Consider the following 16,578-nt stretch of genomic DNA (forward strand, 5'->3'; position numbering starts at 1 on the left):
CTAAACTTATGAGATGGTTTATGTTTAATTTAATTGATGAATTTAAATATGTAATAAAAATTGTAAGTTTGGCAGTATGTTTGGCTTAACAGTTTTAAAGAGTTTGATGTTTCCTCAATTAACAGAATGCCCGAGCATTTCAAAGATGGCCACAGAGTGAAATGACTTGCCTTAAAGAGACTTTGGTCATAGTAAACCTATAGTACGTGTACTTTTCAGTTCTGCTTTTGGCAAAATGAACACATTCCTATAATCCCAAAATAAACACGTGTGGGAAAACATAAACACTGGCAGCAGCAATCAAGTGATTACGCAATGTGCATTTCCCCAAATCTGTCATCACATAAGTGCAAAGTACATGAATGTGGAAATTAAATGGATCCACATACTGGTTTGTTACTCTCTTTTTTACATTACAGCATTTTTACACATTACACATTGTTCTAACACCTCAGTGATACATAAATGTATGTGAATTTCCCCCTCCTTTTTAAAAAAGCGTATGAAATTAGGTAAGGTCTCCGCTTATGAATATACATGTTCACATTTTAAACATTTAAAAAAAAAATCTGGAAATGTGCATTAATGTACATGAGATAATTACATTTTGCAAGCATTGTTTTTAATAATTAAAAAAACATTGGCTGACAATGAAAACTGATAATAAGAAACTTAAAAAAAAACAAAACCTTTTTTTGTTTGTGTTATATTTCATAATTCAGGTCATTACGGGAGCAGTAAGTTCTTCATCAGGGGCTGAAAGGTTATGTTTTGAGTTTGGCTGCAGGCTAATGATGGCAGAAATGACCCATTTCCATCTCTAATACACTTGTGAGATGGTGCAGCCTACTGCATGTCATTAATACTCTATTACATACAAAACATTTCCGTTATGTGCTCTAATCTGTCTGATTACTCCCCAACTGCACCAAAACTGCAGGGCATCATACAATTAACAAATTCTTACTAAAAACCATCCATGTGGACATTAAGGAAGCCAGTTATGAATTTAAAGCCAGCTGTCTCCGTTCAGGCTGAACACTTTTCATTTTTATTTCCAAGTCCTCACTCGCATCTCTTTTTTTGTTTTGTCACTATTGAAACTAAAAATAAATACTCTCCTACATGCTCTTACATACTCTCATTACACACATGCACTGTTTTAAACTTGTAAACTTGTAAAACTTGTAAAACTCACTCTTATTGATCATATTTGATGATGATTGATGATCCTAGTAAACTGAACATACCTTTTATTTCCGGTTGCTTTGCGCACGTACTTTCTTGTTGGTATGATTATACACATGGCTACCGGGACATGTTAATACGCAGCTGTCAATCAATTTGGTGGGCGGGGGTACCGCTCTCCTACGTCAAGTTGCGGTCGGTCTGCTGCAAATGGTTCACCGTTTTTATGTTGTTAAATTGAAAAAAAAAAAGAATTGGGTGTGTTTATATCACCCCAATATGACGGTCTATACACTTGACCTACACACATGTCTGTCCAAATAGCTTGAAAAGTAGATTTTTCACCATAGTTGCCCTTTAAAATGTTATATTAGATATTATTTGTTCTAAAGTATATTGAGAAATCTACTGCTTTTTTCATCCATGTTCATGGAAATGAATGTGTAAAGTAGTGTAAAGAATACGGCTTTTATACCTTAATCAGTAGAATATCATAAAACAAATCATACACTCTCATGTAAAATCCATTAGCTTAATTGCAAATCAAATGATCAAACCAGAAATTGAAATGTTAGCTGTTGTATTGTTAGAAACTGTATGGTGCAAAACCAGATGAGGTTTGCAAATCTAAACTTACTGGCACTATACTATTTGACCATTTGACGAATCATTAGCATTCATCATCTTGATTACTTTATTTGTTTACTTATTTGTATTACAACATCATGCAAGTGTACTACGTCTGGTTTACATGCAAACCAAACATCAGGTAGAATGTGCTGCTTTAGGGAAGTTTTGCTAATCTGCTTTTACCATGGATAATGTCAACATTTAAACACTGATAAATTTCCCTGATTACGTAATGTTTGAGTTTAGATGTTTGTTTTTAAGGGGGATCGACTATATATATAAAAGACAGAACCTACGAAAAATAAAAACTTTCATCATGAGGTGGTAAGTTTCTTTTTGTCTGTTTTACATGTATGTTGTTATTACTCTCTACTCAAATGTAGTTAATTTGCTAACACTTTTTAAAGTCCAGTTCCACATGTAGATTCTATATACATTCTAAAAATAAATTTTGGGTTGTCATAATTTGTTCATAATTGACAATTCTAAACGAATTGACAATTATAATTTTTTAAATTTTTTATTTAAATGACAATTTTAACCCAGAAGAGGTGTGTTTCCATATTTGACCAAACGTTAGATTACATAAACCCAGCATTTATTTAGAGTTTACTTATAAAAATAAAATCTCAAGGAAAATAAAGTGTTACTGTTAAATTGTAGTAAGAGCACTTTATAATCATGACTTTAAAAACATGAACACAATAAGTACATTTTATCTTATAATAAATACTTTTTTAACATAATAGTTAAGGATATTTCAGTGAAATTTAATAAATTTCATTGGGGTGCATAATGCATTATTAATTAGCATCTGTTCAAACAAACATTGCCTTTAAATAAACAGATTATTTCTTGTAATCATCTTTAGGCTATCCGTGGCTGTGCTTCTCTTGGGCACTCTTACTTTCCTGACAGATGCGTCTCCTGCCTTGGAAAGAGCTGGAGAACATGTTTCGGGTAATTAGCAACTTCCTCACTAGACATCACCAATCCTTAGATAAAATACATTACAGCAGTGCACACACACACACACACGCACACACACACACACACACACACACACACACACACACACACACACACACACACACACACACACACACACACATATATATATATAGCCTAAAGATGTGCTATAGGTGAACTGAATAAACTAAATTGGCCATGGTATATGAGTGTGTGTGTGGATGAGTGTGTATGTGTGTTTCCCAGTACTGGGTTGCGGTAAAACATATTCTGTTGTAGTGACCTTTGACAAATAAAAGACTAAGACGTAGGAAAATGAATGAATGAAAGTTGCTGAAAAAGATTTTCCTCTCGTTTATTTTACCTCTCGCATGATTTCAGCTCTACGCTCCAGGAGGATGGTGGGAGGATCACTGACTGCTTCTGTGCCCTGGCAGGCAATGGTCTACCTCAGTGAAAACATACTGGATGGAGGTTTTGCTGGGGGGGGCCCTGATAGCCGAGCGCTGGGTACTGACAGCTGGCCGTAATCTGTTTGTAGGAAAAAGTAAAATTCAAACAAGAGGACAAGAACCACTTATCCCAAAAGTCTATCTTGGAATCAGCAAACGTGCTGATGCTACAGCCTCTACGGAAGTAGCAGTGGAAAAGGTAAATAGAAACATACCAAAATGCAAATCTGCTAATCAAGCTATGCTAAATCGCGTTTGTTTACGAAAAGACAAAAGCAGTAGTTAGCATGCCTACCAATCGGAATGCAAAGCTTCTAAGGTTGCGCTACGTATGGGTACTTTGAGAGAAAGCCTAAATTCCTAAATTATAATAATCCTTATTTGTATGGAACGCTAGATACTGTAGCGCTCTTGTCAAGCTTCTCAGTTAGCCTAGGACATGCTGTCAGTATCCTGGTTCCACTACAAATTTGCTCAAAACTTCTGCAGTATTAAATAATTGTCACTAATTTTTCCCACTGAACTTGGTTCACCACAGTATAGTACTACTACGATTTGCTATCAGCCTTGTGTTTTCCCTGTCAACAGTACGCTTATGGCCTGTTTCCACTGACTGGTACAGTACGGTACGGTATGGGTTGGGGCACATTTATCAGGCTTGTGTTTCCCCTGCCAAAAGGTAACCTTTTGGTGGTCTTGGTGTGCGACAGAAAGTTTCAGTCAAAATCATTCTCACTTGAGGAAATGCCTACAGTAAAGCTGTAGGGGTCAGTCATATATGATATGAGAAGCACTTCTCACAAAATAGATGCTTTATACACATACACTTGTGTAAAAATGTTCATTACTAACCTTTCTATGAACATGATTTGATCACCTAAATGTAACTGCAGATCAATAATCTGTCAAAAAATAGCCTACTGTAACGTCTGCCATTATATAAAATAAATAAAAAATTCAACATATATGAACAAGTACAGAAAAACAACACACAGCATACATTTTGTCCTTATTTGGCTTCAAAAACACACAACATAAAGTGTAGCCCTTAGTTAGTGCAAACATCTCATCTGTATCTTTAATTCCGTCAATCCAAGTTCAAAATAGTCCAAAAGATGATGATAGTTAAACATAGCAGTTTGTCATCTTTTAGGTTGCTGAAACAATTATTTACTTTTTTCTGGCTTCTCCAGATTATTATGATATATAAATATAGACGCGCTACGAGCACAAACATTTCTAATCATAATAGTTTTAATAACTCATCTCTAATAACTGATTTATTTTATCTTTGTCATGTTGACAGTAAATAATATTTGACTAGATATTTTCAAGACACTTCTATACAGCTTGAAGTGACATTTTAAAGGCTTAACTAGGTTAATTAGGTTAACTAGGCAGGTTAGGGTAATTAGGCAAGTTATATGGTGATGGTTTGTTCTGTAGACAATCAAATAAAAATATAGCTTAAAGAGGCTAATAATTTTAAATGGTTAAAAAAAAGAAAAAGAAAAACAGCTTTTATTCTAGCTGAAATAAAACAAATAAGACTTTCCCCAGAAGAAAAAAATATTATCAGACATACTGTGAAAATGGCCTTGCTCTGTTAAACATAATTTGGGAAATAATTAAAAAAGAAAAAAGAAAACCCTCTTCACCCTTTTGGTATCATACTTTTGTTCTAAAAACCCTTCCAAAAGGGTCTCAAAAAAGTCGTATGTGTATCATACAGGATATTTGAGAGTTGCCATAACTTGAAGTACTTCCATATTTTCCAGGATTAATAGATCCACCTTTTTTTAGTAGTTGTTATGTGTTAAAGTTCCTTGAGCACTCTTAAGCTGGTGGATAAATTATAGAAATAAAATAAGATAGCATCTAGTGTGTCTTCAATAAATTACGTGTAGCATTGCCAGTCAGAATGCAAGGTCATTGGAATGCAAAGTGGGAACTTTTTAGTTCCCCTACCTATTATTTTTCCTATTTTCAATAAACAAAATTGACATTTGCACATTCGACATAAAAACACAACTATTAAACACATTCCCATGGGTTTGAACCCATGATTGTCGAGATAATATAAGGCTATGATAAAACAACGCATTTCTCTACAGATGTATGTTTTCCTTCTGAATAGCTTGCAGCTACTGTAGCATAATTGGCAGAATGCTAAAAGTAGATTGATTGATGTCAGCGAGGCTTGCAGCTGCTAAAGCTAAAGATCATGCCTGCTATAGATAATCACTGTCCAAAACCAGGCCTCCTCTAAAACAAACGAACGTGTACAAGCAGACACAGAGACCAGAATTGACAAAACAAGGGACAGATTACCCAGAGTGAAAACATTACAGCTGCATTACAAAGTGCATAATGTTACGGGAATAGATTAATTCACATAGAACACAAAAATGTAAACAGAAGATCGCAACATATGTTCCACATCCAAGATCTTCTGATTGGTCCACTGTTTTGGTGCTGATACTGATGTGTGGCGCTGAGTGTAAAAGGTGGAGTCTTTTTAGTTTGACACAGCATCTAAAAATGCAGCTGTGAGGGAGCCATATGTGACGACACACAGGCAGAATGACTCCAAATGCTGGAGGTTTATTAAACAAACAACGTACATCAAACACAGGCAGATTTGTAATCAAAAATCAGGCAAAACCAAGCAAACAAGAGTCCAAAATCCAAAAAGCAGTAGTTTAAAAGGCAGGTAAAAAGGTTATAACACGATGGGAAAAACAGTGGGAAACCACCTGGGGCCTGTTTCTGTAAGGAGGGTCAACCAACTCAGAGTTCAAGTTTAAAGATTTACAGAGAGATTAAAAACTCGAAGTTTTCAGTTTCAGAATAGCAGATCTGAGTTAGGTCAATCACTGTATACACGTTGAAAGTGCACTTGTGTGTCTGCCTTCTTTATTGATCAAGTGCAGAGGTTGATATGACATTTAGAATGTAAGCAGAACTAAACATTTTTAGAAAAAATAGTATTCGAGTTAGTCTAGTAACAGTACATGTCCCTGTTAAGGGTCAGTGAATTTAAGCTAATTATTTATTTAAAAAGGACAAGCCATTCTCGTATGTGACTTTGTTCTTTGTGTGACTAAAATGTAGGCAAAATCAATGTTTCCATCCAAATATATTAATTAAATTTATGTGCAAAACTGGAATAAAATATGTGCGAATAAAGCAGCGTTTTCATCCAACGAGTCAACGAGAACAAAATCGTCACTTCCTGATTAAACGGGCACCAAATATCAACAGTAAAAACAGAATTTACTGTGGTAGAAAACGCTGCGTCAATCTTTTCTATATTTAATAAATGTACTTGCACCTCAGAAGACAATGCTGACACACAATGAACGCGTGGGGGCGCTTGAAGCCATGAGACGTGGAGAACAGATGCTCTTGACACGCTCCAGACGCGCTGGAGGTAATTAATATTATAATAACATTAATAGTAAAATGGTTAAGGCGTTTGAGGATGAATGACCAAAACAACATTTAAGATGTGTTACAGTGTGCTCAGCCTGTTGGTTTGTCTATTCACACACATTTCCATCATCATATTATCTCTTATAACAAACATTTTTTAATGCATATACTGTAATTTGTTCAGTAAAAGTGTTTCCATCGTGTTTAGGCGCATCTTTTCTATTGAATAAAAAAGTTTATCCTTCTTAGTTATGTGCATTTTTTAAAAAGTTATGTGCATCATGACGTTTCTATTAATCGTTTTTATGTGCATTTTCAAAATGAGCATTAAAATATGTGGGTGGAAACGTAAGGCTTAGGCTTTGTCTTTAAAAAAGGAGAGGAGACCGGCAGAAACTCTGAGTTTGGAGAATAAAACCGGCTCCTAACTAGGTTAGGTTCACAGAGTAAGTTACCATGGTAACTGACTCTGAGTTAAAGTTACCTCTCTTTTAGAAACAGGCTTGACTTACCCTGCTTCTCTAGTTTAACAAACCTGCCATTTTGAAACAGTAAACCCAGAGTTTTTCTCATTCCAGAGTTAAAATACTCAATTAACCTCCTTTCTGAAACGGGCCCCTGGCAAGGCAGTGAAACTGGCAATACTTTGTAAAGAACAGACATAAACAGTGTGCTTATGGTGGCTACCAGGAAGTCCCACAGAGGAAGTACCCAGTCAATATTCAGAAGAGAGCTCTCTCTGGTGGGCAGATGAATCCACCACATTCGTTACAGCAGCACTCATGAGCAGAACTTCAAAAGATGCAAGACATGAAAACAACTGCTATGCATGTCCATCAAGCGCATGTTTACATTGAAAAACAGTGACCAGGTGTGTTTTAGCCAGCATTTTTGTTTTAAATTAGAGAATATTTAACACTGAATTAAGCATTGCAGAAGAGCTCTCAAGTCCTCAGCTGAGAATTTTTGGAAATTAAAAAGAGATTTTTAAAGAAAGCTAAACTAAAAATGTTTTTAAACCAAATCATCTAATATGATCAGCATAATAATGATATTTTTTCTGGGAGCTAAGTTTGGGCTACCAATGAGTGTGACATTTGAGGTTCAGGTTACTAATTTAAAATGCATATATCCTGCAGGTGTTTTTGCATCCAGGCTTCCAGAACACATCTGACTGGGACAATGACCTTGCTCTAATCAAACTGAAGGAGCCAGTCAAGTTTAGTAAGTCTATATTGCCCATCCCACTTCCTGAGACTGGAGATAACCTGGAAGAAAGAGATGGAGAGAGAGGCATTGTTGCTGGCTGGGGATGGGGAAGACTTTTAACCCCTGCTCCAGTGCTAAAGATCCTCTCTCTGCCTGTCAAGTCTTGCAAGGGTAACTACCAGGCAAGGGTTCTTGAAAGTACACCAAATATAGATGACAAACAATTCTGCACAGGATCTGGCAGGTACCTGGAAAACGTGTGCTTTGGTGATGCTGGGGGAGCAATTGCATTTGTGAACACCAAAACAAATGCAGTTTATGCTGCAGGCATCCTGTCTTTCGACAAGGCCTGTTCTGTAGAAGAGCATGCTGTCTACACTAAGATTTCTGCCCATATGCCTTGGATTCATAGTGTCATGAGAGGAGATTCACAAGATATTGCTTCACAACGTACTTCAGCTATAAGACACATGTTTTCACAACAATTGTAGTGCAGTTTTGTAAGTGCTTAAGTATAAATCTATTACACTGGTTTATAATTACTGTAAAACCCAATAAGTTGAGGTAACTAAAACCATTTAAAGAAACTGATTGTATCAAATCATTTAAGTTAAAAAACTAATCTTAATGAGTACTGTGAACTTAATCCATTTGAGTAAATGAAGCAATTTGAGCACAGTAAAACCCAATAAATGAGGGAACTCAACTTAACTGAGTGCTGTAAAACCCAATAAGTTAAGGCAACTCAAACCATTTGAGGAAACTGATTTCTACAAACCATTTGAGTAAAAAATTTAATCAGATGAGTAATGTGTACTTACTCCATTTAGGGTGAAGTAATGAGGTATTTAATTAACTCAATGCTTTCAACACTGAGTTCAAAACCCTTTTCAAATTAGTAGAATTTTCAGTCAATTTTGAGTTAACTACACTCAATTCATTTGATAAAGTTGACTGTTGGGTTTTACAGTGCAGCATTGTTAGGTACTATTGTTGCGGCTGTAAGACATCCGCTGCGTAAAACAAATGCCGGAATAGTTGGTGGTTAATTCAGCTGTGGCGACCCCTGATAGATAAAGGACTAAGCCGAAGGAAAATAAATGACTGACTAAATGTCCCAGTGTGTGAATAAAATGGTGGTGGCAAACTTTTATTTTCAGATGTATGAAGGCAAAATAAATCTTTGTTTTTGTTCAATTTTCTGAAAAGGGTTTTGCAGGTCTGCATACTGTATCTCATTGATCCACTGATTTCATCCTTACCAGTCACATCAATTTAAAAATGCCAAGATATTAATAATACCCTATGTACTGTATGCCCTCACAGTGGAGTACAACATATATTGTTATTTAGAAAGCAATTCCGACAGTGGCGGAAAAAAAAAAAAAAATAAAATAAAAATAATAATAATAATAATAAATAAATAAATAAATAAATAAATATATATAATGGATATACATGGTTGCAGAAGTGATTTGCAGAAATCAATGTGTATTACATTTAGTTTTTACAGTGATTCCAGCATGCAACTGGTTTCAGAGTTACACAGAATTTAATATTGAATGTTATATCATGCTATAAAAGTCACAAATTTTACAGTGCACCCAATAAAAATTATTTATTATTATTTTTACTGTATACATTTTTCACCAACACACACATAAGAAAGCCCACCCCATATCACTGAAGCTCATTAAAAATGAAAAGCTCTGCTGCTTAATGTTACTTACCACTTTGGGCTGTCCACTAGCCCTTACTTTATGTCAAGAACATTTTAAAAGCAGAGTGGTTACGGTTACATAAACACATTTTGAGCATATCTTTTTGGGACTAAAGGAGCATGCAGAGTAGATAAACTTACTGATAGATTTCCCGACTGGCTGCTCCTGAATGACTGATCATCCTGAAGATAAAATACACCTTTCTCCAATCTTTCGTCATTCATTGTAAACCTGACAAGCTTAGGCCCACACACTGTCCACAGTAATACATTTTTTGTTTAAAAAAAATATTTTTCTCTACTTTCTGGCATTCTGTTAGCACTGATACAGCACTTTTGTCGATGACAATGTGTTGAAGCCACTATAAATTGGATACAATTTAAAATCATGCTTTCAAAAAGCTTGGACTGTGAAAATTGAGGCTAAAAACAAGTGACCAATTCAGCTGAAATGGTGCGCAAAACTGTACAGCAGTTGTTTTAGATACTGTCTTTTCAGACAGCATTGTTAAAAGAGTATTGTTATTTATATTTACTGTAAAAAAAAAAATTTAATCTGTAAATAAACAGTCAAAAGAGGCTTCCAGAGATATTTCTGTTAAATTACAGAAAATAACCATTTAACAAACTTACATGCAAAAACTGTAAAAATACAGAACAGACTTTATGGTCAATATAACATCAAATTACAGTTTATTACTGTAAAAATGAAAGAAAGAAAACGCTGGTAATTACTGCCATTTTACTAATTATTACTACAATTTTACAGATTATTGGGTAACACTTTATAATACACACTATGAACCATTTATTAAGCATTAGCAAATAGTAAACTCCTTATTTGTTTATTTGTTTGCATTAACTCTACATTATTAAACATTAGGCAGTTTATAACTGCAGCTACAAATGCTTTATTCTTCATCTACAACCACTTTTATAATGTGCTAAATAATTTAATTTAATTTAATTTATTAATGATTTAGTTTTCATCACTAAATTAAGTATTGCATTATTTACAAATAATTTATTTAGACGTAGTTAGTTGTTTTTTATTTAAGATAATTTAGAATGAGTTAGTAAAGGATTAATAAACTATTGAAATGAACATTTATAATTCTTATTATTCAGGCATATACTAATAGTTAATGTGTATGTTAATAAATGCTTTATTAACTCAATTTCATCCAGTTTTGTGATCTAATCTAAAGTGAGGACTATTTATGCTTTATAAATCTCTTAAAAATGACAATTATAAACAACATTATTCAATCCAATTTGTTTGACGATGCACAAATAAAACTGTTTCAAATTAAAAATCTTTGCAATCTTATGTAAAATTCAATTACAGTTTAAACATGTCATCTTATTACATTGTTAAGTTATTATATTGTTGTTGTTTTATCCAATTTTGTCATATTTTGACACTCCTGTTATTCAGCAATGTTGAAGATAAGTAATTTTACTTTTTAAATAAGATTGCAAAGATTATTGTTCATTTGATTCTGAGCATTTAATTTTCATTTATACAGAATTTATAAAGCATAAACAGTCCTCACTTTAGATTAGGTCACAAAACTGCATGAAGTTGAGTTAATAAAGCATTTACTAACATAGAAATTAACTATTAACATATGCCTAAATAATAAGATATATAAATGTTGATTTCATTAGTTTATTAATCATTTACTAACTCATTCTGAATGATCTTAAAAAGCATCGACTACTCTTAAATACAAATGGTTTGTAAATAATACGGTACTTAATTTAGTAATAAAAAAAAAATCATTAAAAAAGTATGAAAGTGCAATTAATAAGCGCATTATAAAAGTGGTTGTAAGTCAAGGATACAGCATTTGTGGCTGCAGTTACAAACTGCCTACTAACGTTTATTAATGTGGAGTTAATGCTTAACAGATAATGAATTAACTAGTTGCTAATGCTTAATAAAGGATTCATAGTGTGTAGTTATTATAAAGTGTTACCAATTATGGCTGTCATTTTCCAAATTATTACTGTAAATAAATATATATATATATATATATATATATATATATATATATATATATATATATATATATATATATATATATATATATATATATATATATATAAATTATACAGATTAATTAATGTGATTTTAAAGATTATTATTGTAATTAGGCTTATAACGGTTATTAAAGCAATTATACAAATTAATTAATGTAATTATAATGATTATTACTGTATATATACACATTTATTAATGCAATCATACAGATTAATTGACCCCAGATTAATAAAAGGACCAAGCCTAAAAAGAATATGAATGAATGAATGAATGAAATGTGATGTGGTTGTCAGACACAAACATGGTGATGAACGTAACAGAAGTGACGCTTTTGGACCTCATGAATATTCAGAACTGTTGTTCTGACACATCTTCCAGTCTATATTCTCTCTCGCTTTTGGCAAATTTATACTTCTTTGTTACTTGTGTCATTAACTCCTCCTCATTGCCTGTCTATATTTTAAACTCTTTCAGACTTTTCATTGCTCTCAGAAATTAAATAAACAGCAGGTGGAAAACATGCAGCTCAAAGCATTTTACATACTGTAGTAAAGCATGTCCAATACAGTCATTTCAGTTTAAATAAACAGTTTTTGAGAAATTATAAAAAATTATCTTGACACAGCATGTTTTATAACATCACAATATCATATTTTATGGCAATTTATCCAGATTAGTGTAGATGTAGTCTTAGATTAAATCAACCTTTTCTGTTTACCACATAGTAAGCGAGCTCAGGAATCCTTCCTGATCCTTACTCCCTTCTTGTAAGTCTCATTGGAGTTGGAGTTGGATTTGGAGTTTGTTGTGGCAGGTCAGTGGTCCCCCATGAACAGGTTTTAACATGAATTTGTGATGAGTTTCTCAGGTTTCTGCATCCACCAAACAGGGTTAAGTCGGAAAACAACCCTCCTACAGAGAGTGTGGAATCTGAACCTGTTACTCCACTTCCCTACCACCAGAGGGCAGCCTCAATTGAATACTGTTTTACACAAAACTGAACTGTTAAAGAGAACAATAGCGTAATTAGAAATATGCCATATTTGCTCAGTTCTGCACTGATGTTCTTTAAAACAATTAAAATGCCATATGGCTGATCACTCTTGAGCTGCAGGAGAGAACATGATCACTGATTATACTCCTGAACTTCTCACAAATGACTGTGCTCTTCTGTAATGCAAAATTAGAAAAAAACAATATTAGTCTGCTTAATTGAAAGTTGAAGAAATGAATTCAACTCCAGACAGAGTTCATTCTGAAGGGCTGTTAAAATATTTTTTGGCTTTATTTTATAAAAATTAAAGAAACTAATAGTAGTGTTGTAAATGAGACTCATGCCCTTTCTCTTCAGATCATCAGAGGGAGCAGCCGCTTGAATTTTAGTTCAATTCAATTCCATTCATCTTCATTTATATTGCGCATTTACAATGTAGATGGTTTCAAAGCAGCTTGACAGAGGATTATAGTAAATTCAAACTGTCAGTCCAGTTTTCAGAGTTTAAGTTCAGTTTAGCTCAGTTCAGTGTGGCTTAATATTTACTGCTGAAAGTCCAAACAAGAGAAAATCCAACGATGCGCAGCTCCACAAGTCTCAAACCAAGCAAGCCAGCAGCGACAAAAGTCGAGGAAAAAACTTCAATAGGCAATAGGCAAAAGTAAAGGATTAAAACCTCAGGCTCAATGCAAGGACTCGTCTGTCACTGGGCTGTTACAGGAATCAGTCTCATGCTCTCCACTCCTTCAAAACCATCACATCAGCTGCCCAGGATACGGCCTGGTCCTGGATTATGGAAGCCTTGGGAATAATAAAAACAGACTAAAATAAGCGCTGTTCAAATTACAATGTCTTTTAGTAAGTGTTTCCAGCTCCGGTTGCCCTAAATAATGCAGACTTACGATCCTTTAGAGGATTTAGATTTCAAAAGCATTTGTGTTTTATGTGTAAGCTAATGCAAAGAGATGCGTCTTTAATCTAGTTTTAAACTGACAGAGTGTATCTGCTTCCCCAACTGTGCTAGGAAGGCTGTTCTAGAGTTTATTTGCCTTACTTGAGAAAGATCTACAGCATACAGTTGATTTTTGATATTCTGGAAATAATCAATTATCCAGAACTATTTGAGTGTAGTAGATGTGAGGGGCTATAATACACCAGGAGCTCAGTCAAATAGTGGGGAGCCATTCAGGGCTTTGTTGCTAGTCAATAAAATTTAAAAAAATATATATACAACATTTAATAGGAAGCTAATGCAATAATGAAAGATCTGGAGTAATATGATAATATTTCTTTGTTCTATTAAACACTCGAGCATGTTGAACTAGTAGAAGGTTGTTAATTAATTAGGCCAAGAGGGCAACCACCTAGTAACAAATTGCAATAATCTAATCTAGAGGTCATGAAAGCATAAATAAGCTTTTCCGCATCAGACATTGATAGCATATGTTGGCAACATATTTAAGATGAAAAAAATGCAGTTTTACAGATGCTTGAAGCAGATGCTTAGGCTATCTATTCAGACTTCACTTCCCATAAACCTTCATGCCTGGGACTGATTAACCAATTGCATCCAACAACCATTTTCTATTGTACATAAACCCCATGGATTTGCCTAGGTTGTTTTGACGTCTTGATTTGTCCCTGGAGCCATTACTAAGTGTGTTTTTGATCTGCACTGTGTTCCATTTGGAACGGTTCATCTCTAAAGAGATTAGAGTATAGAGATGAGCACTTCCAAAGTGTGCTTAAGAGGGTGAAGTGTTGCGTTTGGAATGCACAGAGGGTGTGTATTGACCCTTGCCTGTTTCTTCTACTTTGATAGCTTGCTACTTGTCCTGAACCTTCCCTGCCTTGTGACTTCTCTTTTGGACTTCCCCCTTGCTCAGCTGTTTTCTGTACTCATAAAAGCTGCACATGGATCCAACTGTTTGGGACTCGTCACAACAGGTGGGCATATGCTGTGCTATTTCCCTGTGATTTCAGTGAGGTGCCATATGAAAATGTAAAGCCAGTGTTTACAATTTATTTATTCCTGTCATGTGCCAAATCCAGAAGTCAGCTTTTAGACTTGTCTTCCAAGGGCTTTGATTAAACTGTGATACCCGCATGAGGGCTGGCTAAAATATCTTTCAGTAATGTATCTGACCATTCAATTGGTGGTAATGGGAGGTTTTCTAACTACACTGTGTGTTTAAGGGAGGTTTAACACGCTCTTAAATTAGCATTTTATTGATCATGCCACTCATTTACTTGATTTAAAATTTTAATTCCACAATTTTTTTTTCTGTGATGACCTGCTTTTGCTACTTTTGTCAAACTCTTGAATGGCTGCATCTCTGCAGAGTTTAGTTCCAACCTTGCTCTATCAATTACATTGTAATTTTGCAAATAAGCCAAAATAGCTTAACTGGGGTATTTAATTATCTGCTGGCCATGGCACTCTTCCAACTGTGCGTTCACACCAATGACTGTAAAAAATATGGACGACGCGACAGCTCTTTTTCCCATTGAACGCCTTGAGGGCAAAACGCCTGCTTGACGGGCACAAACTGTCGCAAAAGACTGCTGAAATTGGAGCCAGACATGCGCAGAAGGATTGTCTGATGGAGCCAGAGGAGGAGCCGCGAAAATGAGCAGAGTCGAGCTTCCAATCAAACGCTTTATGTAAAATCAACTACGCCCCCCGAACTTCTCAGCATGCGTTTGCTGTCATATCAACACAAATGGATGTAATAACGTTAACAAATATGAGGGTTTTATATATTCAATCGCGCCAGCTCCAGGCCGCAGCGCATAACTTACTCGCGGCGTCGCGGGCTATTTCCGGCTCGCATGCGGCAGCGCCTGCTCGCTCGGCCGCCGCATCTGGCTCGATTGACTCGGGCTGGAATTGGGTAGTGAGTCCAGGCATCCGGAGTAGGTCCAGCAGAGGTAACATTAGTCAGTCTGAGCTCTAAGAGATAAGTCTCCGGCAGGCGAGAATCTAGCCGGAACTGTGTTTTGCTATCTGGGTGGCTAGGCGTGTATCAGCAAACTAATAAAGCCTGAAAAAAGCCCTGAACTTAGCGAATAAACAGTGTTCCACCAGGATCATGTATGTCAGAAACTATAGTTTACTGCTGAACTCATTTTGTCATGGTAAAATAACACAGAAATCGAATAATAACATTTCAGTCTACTTCAGTCTCCTGCCGAAGCTCAGACGCCGTGCTTTGAGAAACTGTCAATCACCGCTGTCAATCACGATGACACGCCCAGCATTAAATTACTGCTAAAAACAAACTGTTTACAAAAATGAAGATCTGCACCTATTTCAGCACAATAACCAGTGCCTTAATCGACCAGAACAATCTTTCGGGACATTTTATTGCAAGTGTAATATTTTTTTTTATTTGGGCTCAAGTCTCCTTCATTAACACGGAGGAGGCGGGCTTTATGACTTGTACTGCAGCCAGCCCCCAGGGGGCGATCTAACGGCCGAAACCTTCACTCAAACGTAGGCTTGCGGCACACTTGGTTCACACAGAAAGTGGTGAGAGCGTCAAAGTAGCCAGAAGTCAATTATTTTCAATGGGAGTCAGCACATCAACTTAATGATAATGAGCAATGACGTGGTTCACCAGCAAGTAATCTGAATGTTGAAGTCCACCGCTTGAGGGGATTTCAGAGAACACAGTCTTGTGGTTCCAACCATAATTGTTCCCAAGGGTTTGATTGTTGTGGTTGCTGGATTTCCAGTTATTTCCAATTCATTCATTAATTTTCTTGTCGGCTTAGTCCCTTTATTAATGCCGGGTCGCCACAGCGAAATGAACCACCAACTTATCCAGCAAGTTTTTACGCAGCAGATGCCCTTCCAGCCGCAACCCAACGCTGGAAAATTAATTTCCAATTAATTATTTATTTATTTAATCATATGCATTAATGTTTTATA

General features: G+C 35.3%; 2 protein-coding genes across 2 annotated transcripts in view; one reads left to right on the forward strand and one right to left on the reverse strand.

The window, feature by feature from the left end:
* The window catches only part of csnk2a2a (casein kinase 2, alpha prime polypeptide a), a 471,730-nt gene that overhangs the window by 292,434 nt on the left and 162,718 nt on the right, over positions 1–16,578 (reverse strand). The window lies entirely within an intron of this gene.
* On the forward strand, positions 2,115–9,030 carry hp (haptoglobin). Its single transcript, NM_001366015.1, is given in 5 exon segments — positions 2,115–2,142; positions 2,690–2,778; positions 3,169–3,276; positions 3,278–3,438; positions 7,814–9,030. Coding segments are annotated over 5 exon segments (927 nt in total). The 5' UTR covers positions 2,115–2,134; the 3' UTR covers positions 8,375–9,030.

Source organism: Danio rerio, chromosome 7, assembly GCF_052040795.2.
Source record: "Danio rerio strain M-AB ecotype USA chromosome 7, GRCz13ab, whole genome shotgun sequence".
Lineage (NCBI taxonomy): Eukaryota > Metazoa > Chordata > Actinopteri > Cypriniformes > Danionidae > Danio > Danio rerio.